Here is an 11,176-nt window from a genome sequence, read left to right as displayed (position 1 = left end):
CTGCAGGTTTAGAGTCCCCCCGTTGTTTTAAAAGGGTTGCGGGTTGGAGTCTATCCCTCGCGGCTGGTTTTTTTTCTGCCTGATTTGAAGGGCAGAACTTTGAATCGGTGGGAAATTTAATGTTTTTGATTGTTTATTCAGTGTTACATGACTGTGTTTTTGTGTTTAATGATGTAAAGCACTTTGAAATGCCTTGCTGTTGAAATGTGCTATACAAATAAAATTTGATTGATTGATTTGATACATATAGAGGAATCTCTGTCCATTTTCACCGATTTCATCTGTTCAGTAGTTGGTCACTATAGCACAGTTGAAACCAGAGGTTTACATAAACTGGATAAAAAGACACATCTTCCTTCTTTTCTCATTGTCTGAAGTTACACCAGACAAAACTTATCAAAAATTATTTATATTTGCTAAATGCTACAATAAGTCAGATTTATTTGTTAATGTCTTCAACACCAGAAGTTTACATACATTTCCTCAGTATTTAGTAGCTTTGTCTTTGAGTTGCATGACTTGGGTTAAACATATTAGGTTTCCTTAGAGAAACTTCTCACAGCCTTACAATACATCCACAGGTGAGTCTCTAATTAGCCTAAGTGTGTTAATTAACCTATTGGTTAACCTATAAGAAATTTCTTGGTTTTCCACCCATTACTTCTGAATGTAAACTTCTGATTTAGAAGACATTTATAAATAGATTTAACATATTATTTTTCTCATTGTTGTAGACTTTAGCAAGCAGAAATAATTTTGGTAATTCCAACTGACATGAAACAAGAGAAGCTCGGTTGGATTGAAATTCAGACAGTGAGAAAAAAAGTTGCCTCAGTGCATGTAAACTTCTGGTTTCAATTGTTGTATTTTACTTTTAAATGATGTTCTTGTTTACACGGAGAGTAAAAAAGCTTCTCAGCAGTTACAGGCAGAGTTTGATTGTCGTGATGCCAAAAAGTTAATTGCTGACATCAGAAACCAACTACTTGATTCAAACAAAGTAGGTTTAAATGGAAATCTTCCATGTGTCTGAATAATTATGGGCTCAGCTGCATTAGCTTGTGTTGCAAAGGAAAGAGGCTGAAGCAGACCTGTAGCCCATAATAGGAGGGTTGGCATGAGCCTGGCAGGTGAAGGTGACTCGGTCCCCTTCTAGGACAGAGCGCGGTTCGATGGACAGGGTCACTGTTGGTGGATCTGAAACGAAGAACAGATACTCTTGGGACATGGAGTCTACAGCTGCATGGCAGTTCAGAGGATTATCTGATGCAAGATGCTTTTTCATGCATTAGTTACTAACATCCTTAAAGTCCTTCATCTGGTGGCAGATGTTACACACTTTACTTAACGTTATGCTGCTTGACCCGTTCTGCTTGGTCTGGTTGCCATGGTGGCAGCATGTTGGATTAGTTAGTCCTCATTTGTTTTAGTTCTGGATTTTTCATAGTTTTTTAGTTGAGGCATTACATGTTTGGATAATTGAGACCTCTGCTATTGGATGCAGTGCAGCTGGAAGAGTTTTTGCTTGTACTTTTTTTCCAAAGTTCAGACAGTAATTATGACATGTCACCGTGGCAACAAGAAGTAGTCTTTACAGTTGGGATTGGCTGATTAGATAGCATCTTAAAAGCTACAATCCCAAATCCCAGATGATTTCCAGCAATATATCCAGGCAGAGATTTAAAGTGGAAAAGCAAAAGTCAAAGTGGTGGGTCAGCAGTGATGATGTCACACAGAAACAGTCTTCAGTCAAAGTAGTGAAATTAGTGCCTATGACTTGTGACGATGTGAGAAAATTCAAGAAGTATGAATACTTTTGGATTTATTTCAATTTGCTGCCTGGTGGTGACAGCAGCAGGACTTACGGTGCACATTAAGGGTGACGGTTGTGCTCTTGCCAGAGGGAGCGGCCTGGTTGGTGGCCACACAACTGTAGTTCCTTCCAGTGTCAGTGTCAATGGGGTGGACGGGAAGGTGGCTCCGCGTGGTCACCCTCTTCCTGTCTGAAAGCACCTCCTGGAGAGCAGACACCCAGTGAAAACACCTAGAGAATGCTTGACCACATTCCTGAGTCCAACTGAGCACTCACACCAGACCTGTTTAATCCACTTTAGTCAAACTCTAGTTCATTTACCTAGAAAGTCTGCCTTGTTGTGGAGTTGTGAATGCACAAACGAATTCGGATACACTCTGGTGAGCCTACAAACCTCAGACCGAGTTTGGTTGAAGTGAACCCTGGTGTGGTTTGAATGTGTGTTGTCAAACAAAGCGGAGACCGCTCCAAAAACAGGAAATGCACTACAACCCTGGGCATTCTGGGTAAATATCAGAATGCAAAGTATTCTGGTAACCAAAATATACATGTGAGTGTCGTGCTACCAGGAGGACCGTCCTGATTTCTCTTTTGTCACAAAGACAAAAGAGACAAAAGAGAAATCCTACAAATGTTAAAATCTGACGCCACTCCATTTTTGTTTGCATTTTGCGGAGAAGGAAGTTGCGCTCATGTCTTGTTCAGAGGGTTTTGTGTTGTTTCTTTCAGTGGTTCATGGTGCAGCACGCCGCAGGCGAGGAGGGGAACAGGCTGCAAAGAGTTTGGTTTGTTTGACAAAGTGCAGAGTGAAAGAGAGCACAGGACTATCAGGTGGGAAAACACCTTTAAGGTCCCAAGTTGGCGCTACACTACGAACCCCTAAAGCAAATGGCAAAAAACCCACAAAGAAGACACTGAGCACACCTTTCTTCACAAAACATAAATAAAAATGGAGTGGAGATTTTAGTAGTTGTAAGATTTCTCTTGTCCATGGTAAAAAGGTCAGAAGCCATTTCTCCCACTAGTACTGGACTCCTGCTTTTGTTTCGGCTGGTTTTACCCAGAATAGTTGGCTTCCTGCTTTTGGAGCGATCTCCGATATGCTTACTATTCAAATATGTATTCAAACAGTGCCAGAGTTCACTTGAGCTGAACCGAGATCTAGGGTTTCAGTTGGACAAGAGTGCACATCGGTTTGATTGCGTATTCACATCTCATCAAACGAACCAGACTTTCCAGGCAAACAAACTAAAGTGGACTAAACAGGGCGGATGTGAATGCACCCTTAAAGAGCCTGATGAAACTCACAGTGGTACTGACAGCGCCCTCTATCGGCAGCCCATCTTTCATCCACTCAACCATTGAAGGCGGTTTAGCTCCACGAGACACGCACGTCAGGTTGTAGGACTCCCCCGCGTTCAGCAGCACCTCCGGTCCTCCATCGATTACCGGGTCATCTGGAGGGACTGGAACGGAGGGAAAGACGTTAGAAACACAAACCAAGTGTGGAGAGTTGTCTCCAGAAGACGCCAGAAGCGGAAACGCACTCAGGACGGTGAGTTTGGCCCTTCTGGACCTCAGAGCGGCGTCGGGGGCCTGGCATTCGTACAGGGCGTCGTCAGACAGGTCGGCCGACAGGATCTCCAAGTTGTACTGACCCAGCTCCTGGACCCGCAGCACACGGTACCGGGGCCAAGCTGTAGCACACACAAACACACAGCCACCAAGATTTTAACAAGAGACAACTTGTAGGAAGAAAACACAGAGGTTAACGTTATATCCAGCCACTTTTTTAAACTTTCGTGTGATGCGTCGCTAGCCCATGTGTTCACATCTACTTCTCTGAGTTCAAAATGTCCCATGCATGACTTATGCCAGTCAGCTGGTTGAATGACTGTCGCCTCATGGCACAAGTCCCATAGGAAATGAATGGAGAGGGACTTTTCTAAATTACCATTTAAAACAATGTGACTTCCTCCAAATAAAAACTTTGAAAACTAAGAATCTTCAGACATGCTTGGTTTGAGGCAATAAAACATTTTCCTAAGCATGTTTCGAAAACGTGCATTCAGTCGCCCATATCAGGGGCTGATATGGGCAACATTTATATTTCAAACTTACAGAGTTAGGCATATTGATAATCTGATTAAATTTGTTTAAACTGATTTGACAGTGCTAATCTTTATTTTTTTCTGCTGTACAATTTTCTATCAAACGATGTTTCAATGTTTTCTGAACAGGTTGTTGTTGAAAGTGATCATTTGTTCTCAAGAAATGTACCTTGATTAAATAAAGGTTAAATAAATGTAAAAAAAAATTCAATGGCCGCTGATAAAAGTCAGTCTTTTGTAGCCTCAGCCTAAAAGCCACCAGAGTTTCACTCAGACAGAAACCTACCCAGATCTTCCCTTCCCCCAACCCAGCTCCAGCTGTGCAGCCGGTATGCATTCTCGCCATTAGGTGGCGTCCTTGCACTCCTCTGGCATCACATGAGTAGAAAGGGTTTGAATGCATGATGACAGGAGTGTTTTAGAGGACCTAAATCGACTTCATTCCATGGTGCAGGATGTGTTTGTTTGCATCGCCGCACGAAGCCCGCCGTTGCAGTTCTGCCCGACTGACCTCCCTTCTCCTCGACTTTGGCCACCTTTCTTCCACACGCATTTGCATGCAGGGTGTCGCATGTGTAGGAGCGTGTGGAAGGGACAGAGGGCATGTGTTCGTTCACTTGTTTCTGCAAAGCTCTGCCTCGAAGCCTTCAGCCGTTACAGTAATGATGCGACGAAGTGATAGAAAACAGAGAAAAGGAGGGGTAAGGAGGAGGAGGGCAGGAATTAGGAGCGAGGCTGATGAGTGACGGGACGGACGAGTTAAAAGAAGAATCAGAGAGGGCTCAGTGCAACAAAGGCAGATGAGTGAAGGAGAGCAGCGGGGACAGGGAGGAACAGGGGATCTGAGAGGAGGAGGTCACACAGGAATAGCCTGACAGAGGAGAAAGTCCCAAATAGTCGCCTTGCGGTGTTCCACTGCGATGAGGTGATGTGGAGAAGGAAAAACTGCAGCGGACATGGAGACAACACCAACAAACACACAGCAACCGCATATCACTAACAGTGGGATAATCAGTTACACATCTGGCCACATGTTTTGATCTGTAACTGCGCAACTCATCCACCCTCCTCCTCTTTCAGTTGGAACCAGTGTTGTAACTCAGATGAATCACTCTGCTGGAGTTTGGTCCAAGTCCTACAGAAATCAAAGTGGAAAATCACTGGAGAGAGAGAAACAGCTGCGGTGTTCCATGAGTTAGCCGACGTATGCCGCCCTGAACGCATACCGGACGTTAGCCGGTTATTAGCTAGCTCCCCCTCGGTGGGCAGCGGCAGTGGAGGCGGCCTGCTTTGACAGAGGCGATGACAGCGTGATGCTGCTCAGCTGAGCTGACGGACTGAGAACAGCGCCGGAGGCAATGGAGAAAATTCCCACCCAACGTTAACACTGAGGCTGGGTAAATTTAGCATCCAGCTAAGGATGTGCACATTTTGGAACAATAGGATGTGACAGGGGGTATCATCTGCTGTGGGAGAAAAAAAAAGAAGTGTCTCACTGTCCTAACCTAAAGTTAATGTGGCCTCTCTTATATCTGGCAGTGCTTCCTATGCTTCACATGTTTAACACTAGTAACAACATAATGTTGAAGATGCTACAATAACTGATCTATCATAAAACATCTCAGATCCTTAATGCTCCATCGGGTTCATTGTTTTGAAATGGAATAGGTACTATTTCCTTTCTTTACTGTATAAAAGGTGAAGCACATATTTGAGTCACTACTATAACTGCCTTCAGCGCCAATAGTAGTCCTTTGGGATGTGTCTCTACTAGCTTTGAACAGAATAACTGAAAGTTTTAGTCATTCTTCTTTGCAAAATAATTGATCTACAGTCAACTCGGATGGAGATCCTTTTGCAAGATTGTCATTGATTCCATTGAGTGATACAGCAATGTACCATTGCGGTTAGGGACACTATTTTCTGTTTCAATTGTACCATTCACCATTCTAGGGCCCTTTTCAGTTGCAAGTACATACCAAAACAATGGTTTGGTTAGGGTACAGCTAACACCGTCCATTGATTAGGGGACGGAAAATATTGCTGCTTGTGTCGAACACAAAACTTGCTAGACTGTTTAGGCTGAACCCTGCACAGTGGCTAAGAAGGTAGAAGTTTGTCCTGTAACCAGTGGGTTCCTCTTTCGAATTCCTGCTTTGTTAGTCTCAGTCATTGTGTTCTTGGGCTAGACATTTCACCCCTCCTTGCCTACTAGTGGAGGTCAGACCACCTGGTGGCAAAGAGTTTTCTGTGCTATACTGCTTATGAGGTTGTAAGAATGTACCAAAGCACGGATGTATATGGCAGGTGTCTGCTTTGAGTTCACCTAAAATTCGCGCAGACCTCTGAGGAGTGAAATATGCCTAAGTATGTGAGGACCTTTAGTTGCAGCAAGAGACTCAAATGATTCAGTCTGAATTGCCTCCTGGCCATTTTCTTCAACATTTCCTGTGTGCCCCATGTGACTTGTAGCAAACTACAATCAGGAGAATGTATGCCATTCTTTCAATATTGGCTTTTTGTTGCTGTTGTTTCTAAAGGACCAAATTATGGAACATATGCCTAATTATTGTTCTGTTAATAGATTATTTCACCTGAGCTACGTGTCTCTGCAGCTTCTACAGAGTTACAGTGGCCATCTGGTCTGTTTCTTTGATCAAGAATCTACTGATGACCAAGTTTAAGTAGACACCCATGCTTTGGTCAGCTTGCAGTTGTGTCATATTCTTTCCATTTTTAAAAGATGAACTAACCTACAAAAGAAAACCTCTGAAGACTTCACAGGACACCTGGATTTACAATCATTTATTAGTAAGATGACGTCTGACAGTATTTGTTCCCACTGCATTTTACTCTGGAATACCAGAGTGAAGGAGGGTATTAGGTTTTTATCTGTAAATAAATCCCTCATAAAACCCAGATGTTTGTGGTTTAAACATGACTAGGCACTGTGACTGGAGGACACACTGACAGGCAACCTTGAAGACTTGGATTGTAAAAAAGCCCAAAGTAAAAAGATTTCAGCTGTTCCACTTAATGAGCTAACCAAAGTTGAAAACTGACCTTTGTAACTAAAGGTATTATATTTTAAACATTAGTGATCTTGTATTTGTACAAAATTAGATTTCAGTTTCATATTTGAAAATTGAAATGAGGAGTAATCTGATGATCTCTCATAATAAAGAATTTAGGAAAACAGCAGTTAATTAAAGTTAGCTCATAATCTCTTGCATTTCTTTAGTTTTGGCAGGGAACTGTTTCACAAAATGCAGCTAGTTTTCCCTTCTTTGAGATTTCAAGGTATACAGAGTAAGTAAAAGAGTGAAGTTCCATCTCTGGAATCTGACTTTAAGTACTTGGAAAAATTCTTCTGGGTGACATTCCTGCACCGGAAAAGCACAACGAATATTTAAGTGTTGGGGAATGCTAGTCAGATAAAACAAGAAACCACAGTCTTGGAAAATGTATTCCTAGTGGGATGATTTTTTTTCCACAAAGCAATTCATCAGTTGTAGAAAAGACTTGCTCTTTCATTTTTGGAATTAGAAGCAGAAGATGAATTTGTACATATTTTCCCTCTTTTTCTTTCCTACTAATACCTTCGTGGTCAGGGGTTTTCACAGTGGACTTGAGTTGGTGTAAATCAACTTCTTAGCATGAGGCTTTAAGTTAATAGCTTAGCTAGGCAAATTGTTGACATTAGTATAGCATGTTGTTGAAAGGCACTCTTTCAGGTAATGAAAGGGTAACTATCAGTGAGTTAGTTGTGATGCACAGGACAACAGTGATCCAGACACAAGTTCTGTCACATGCTGGTTTCTTTGTTCTTTTTAATTTAGGTTCAGAATCTGTGTCTGAAAGTAATGTGAAAACTAGCTTAACTGTACTTCAGTTCTAAACTTGACACGGTGAGCAACCAAACTATCTTGCTGCGATTTCTGTTTTCTAAAGCCATATCTGTTTCTTTACTGAAGACAATTGTAAAATTAAGTAATGAAAGTAATGTGAAGTCGTTCTCCTTGACCTGACTGCTGCCACTGATACTGCTGACCACAGGATTCTGCAGGTGTTACGTAAAATCACTGACTGTTTGAAGGAGATTAAATCCTGGATAACCAGCCGTTTTTTACAACTTAATAATAACAAAACTAAGATTTTTCTGTTTGCCCTTGCCACACTTATAATCTTGAAAATGGATGGATAATATGTTGTCTGTAATTAGTGTAGAACACAGTAGTCTGTCTTCTCACTGGTAAGCGAAAGCGTCACCACATATCACTCGTACTGACTTTGCTTCACCGGCTGCTGGTGGACTAGAAGGTTGATTTGAAAATGTTATTGGTTTTTAAATCACCCCAATACCTCAGTTCAATGGCTGAATTTTTATAACCCAGTCAAGACACTAAGGTCAGGTTACCAGGTAACTTTTGGGGCAGCGGCTCCTAGACTCTGGAGCAACCTGCCAATGCCTATTAGGTGTTAGGTGTTTCTGCAAAAAACCTTTGCGGATACACTTAAAATAATCTTTGTGTGGACGGGGCCTTAAAAAAAAATCCTATTTCTGTTGGAAAACAGGTTTAAAATGTCTGCCATACTGGGAGATCTTTGTATTTACTTAAGTTTTTCTTGTCTTTGAAAAACGTGGGACTCACTGAAACCCCTCTCTGACAAAGACTTTTAGAGCTCTTTGTCATAGAGTTAAAAGTCCCACTGATAGGTGAATGTCTAATGTTCCCTTAAGTGTTCCCATGAACTTTACAACAAGGTGTCAAGTTTAGTCACCTTCATTTTCAGCAAAATCTTGGCAGAAGAAAAATGTTTGGTCCTCTTTGTGTGGGAAGTGAGTTTAACCCTTGTATGTCGAAATGGGGTCCCACTGACCCCACACACGTAAAACTTGTATCATTTGCCATAGTCCTCTACGTTTGCCTCAGTCCTTGCACGCACAAGAGTTAAAAGAGAGTTCCTTACTTGATGCAGCCTCGGTAGATTCAGTTAAAAGAAATCAGAAGTAGTTTGAAAACAGAAATTGTCTTTGTGTTATGAAGGCAAGACCTAAGGAGCGGGTGTGATGTCTCACCACGAAGGTCCTCTCCGATGCCCAGAGCCAGACCATCTTTGGTCCACTGAACAATGCCAGAGTAGTTGAAGACAACACAGGACAGGATCACCCTCTGGCCCCGCACCACCGACTGGTCTGCCGGCTCCTGAGAGAATCTCGCCGTTCTCACTGCTGGTTGGGAGGAAAATGTGGAAAGAAAGAAAAGTTAGAGACTTTACAGACGACCACCCCAGCGTTATTATTGGATGTGTCTGCTATCGGACAATTATTTCATTCAAATCTGCATTCCCCCAATAGCATTGAATTGACATCATTACCACATTTGATCACTCTGTGGCTTGTGGCCACAAACCGAGCACTATGGTAACAAACCAAGACAAAAGACAAAGGTATGAAGGGAAAGAAAATCAGAAAAGAGTTGAAGAAGTAGTATGAAGTTGGGTTGAAGGCTTTTCAAGTTCACTGAGAGGAGATTAAACAATGATCTTCCGCCATCGGGGTGGCTCCCGACTTCTTGCTCCCAACTATTATGCCCCCCCGCCCCTAGTCAAAACTCGCCAGCCCTCCCTCTCTTGTCTCTCCCCTCTTCATTCCTCTCGATGAGTCATCTCCCTGGCTTCCACTCCACCAACACGAACTACAGTGGCTGTCATTGTCTTCTGGACCCTCTGCCTTCCAGTCTATAGACCGCAAACCACAGCAGATGGCCCGGTGCCGCCATTGCTCCCAACGACCACCTAATACGAGCACAAAGCAAGAAAAAGCCCAGCCTCCGACATCCCCGCTACCGTTCCATGCTATGTGATGACAAGGCGTAATTAGCTGTCCCTTAAAGGCAGGGCACACGTAAAACATTCAGGCGTTGGGGGGTGGGAGTTTCTGTACATTTTCCTTCCTTCCACTTTGCCTTTCATTTCTCCCCCTCTGCCGCTTGTTATTTTTAAGAAACTCGGAGAGTAGATGATTAACCCACTGCTGCATTGCCTCCCTTCCCCTCCTTCCTCTGCATTTCTCCTTCTCTTCCCTCTCCATGATGTTGTGTGTCCTTTACCCAAATTGCTTTGCCTCACTCGCTGCTTCGACAGGCTATAAGCATGCATCCCCACTCGCCTCCTTCCCTTTCTCCATCTATAATGCTGCCTATGAATGTCCTTCTGCTGGCACTGATTTCCCTCCAAACTCTCCATTCCTACAGTACCGTTTTTCTTTCTATATACATATATAATGGTGTATATGCCCTTTTACCCATAATGCTTTCTATTTCTGTGGTCCTCCTCCTTGCTGGTTGGAAGGGGGTTAGAGGCGGACTGTCACAACTCATTTATCACATTAAATATCACCCCTCTAGCACTTTCTCCCTCCCTCATTCACCCATCTCTCTTCTCACTTTTTCCCTTCTCTCCCCTTTTTTTTCTCCACTTCTTACCATTTATATTTCTCACTTGTCCTCTTTACTTTTTTGTCACTTCTGGTTCCCTCTCACTCTACGTCTCTCATGCCCTCACAAGTCTCTCTCAGAGCCCTAAAGCACTTCGCTGAAGGTTCCCATTGCGGTCTTTTTTTAACAACTGCCATATGCCCGTGTACTGTATACCTCCCCATGTCCCTATCTTTTACATTTACTCACTTTTTTTTTTTCCCCTTCAACTCCCCTAAGCCCCTCCACATCATGTCATATTTAACACAATTTGTAGAGGTAGACTAAGCCTGATGAAACAAAAGAAAGCAGTCATGCAAAAAGATTTCAGGAGCAATCCTTACAATGCCTTCTGACAGTGCAGCACATTAATATTCTGAAGATAAAGGGGATGTGCGAGGATATGCGGTGAAAAAGGAATCAGATGCAGATGGAGCCTGGCAGCGTGCATACCTAGAATAACTCAGTACTCACCCCCAGCCCCTCTCCCAAAAGAAAAAAACAAACAAACAAAAAAAAAAAACAAAAGCCTGTGTTTGTTCCCTGAGGAATGCCCAATTTAACTGGATTAACTAATGAATTCTAAAACAAAACCATATGACTATCAGACGGCGATTTAAAAAAGAAACTTTGACTGCAAACATTTTATCTCATTACACATCAGTTTAAAGTCCCAAAAATTAACACTTGGGTGCAATATTTGTCATTTTAAAAACACACACGCATGCATGCACACACACACACACATATATATATATATATATATATATATA

The 11,176-nt window shown here is 42.6% G+C and overlaps 1 protein-coding gene across 3 annotated transcripts in view; it reads right to left on the bottom strand.

Moving 5' to 3' along the window:
• Positions 1-11,176, bottom strand: part of kirrel1a (kirre like nephrin family adhesion molecule 1a) — a 42,629-nt gene that overhangs the window by 12,507 nt on the left and 18,946 nt on the right. For 2 of the 3 annotated variants that reach the window (XM_007555825.2, XM_007555827.2), the window contains exons 2-6: positions 9,005-9,157; positions 3,361-3,510; positions 3,122-3,279; positions 1,866-2,016; positions 1,092-1,197 (exon numbers count right to left, since the gene is read on the bottom strand). In XM_007555825.2, coding sequence (XP_007555887.1) covers positions 1,092-1,197; positions 1,866-2,016; positions 3,122-3,279; positions 3,361-3,510; positions 9,005-9,157 — 718 coding nt within the window. The remainder of the gene's footprint in view (positions 1-1,091; positions 1,198-1,865; positions 2,017-3,121; positions 3,280-3,360; positions 3,511-9,004; positions 9,158-11,176) is intronic. The other variant, XM_007555826.2, reaches the window with a different exon arrangement.

The sequence above is a fragment of the Poecilia formosa genome, unplaced genomic scaffold (genome assembly GCF_000485575.1).
Source record: "Poecilia formosa unplaced genomic scaffold, Poecilia_formosa-5.1.2 Scaffold73, whole genome shotgun sequence".
NCBI lineage: Eukaryota > Metazoa > Chordata > Actinopteri > Cyprinodontiformes > Poeciliidae > Poecilia > Poecilia formosa.
This window is presented reverse-complemented; position numbering and strand designations above follow the sequence as displayed.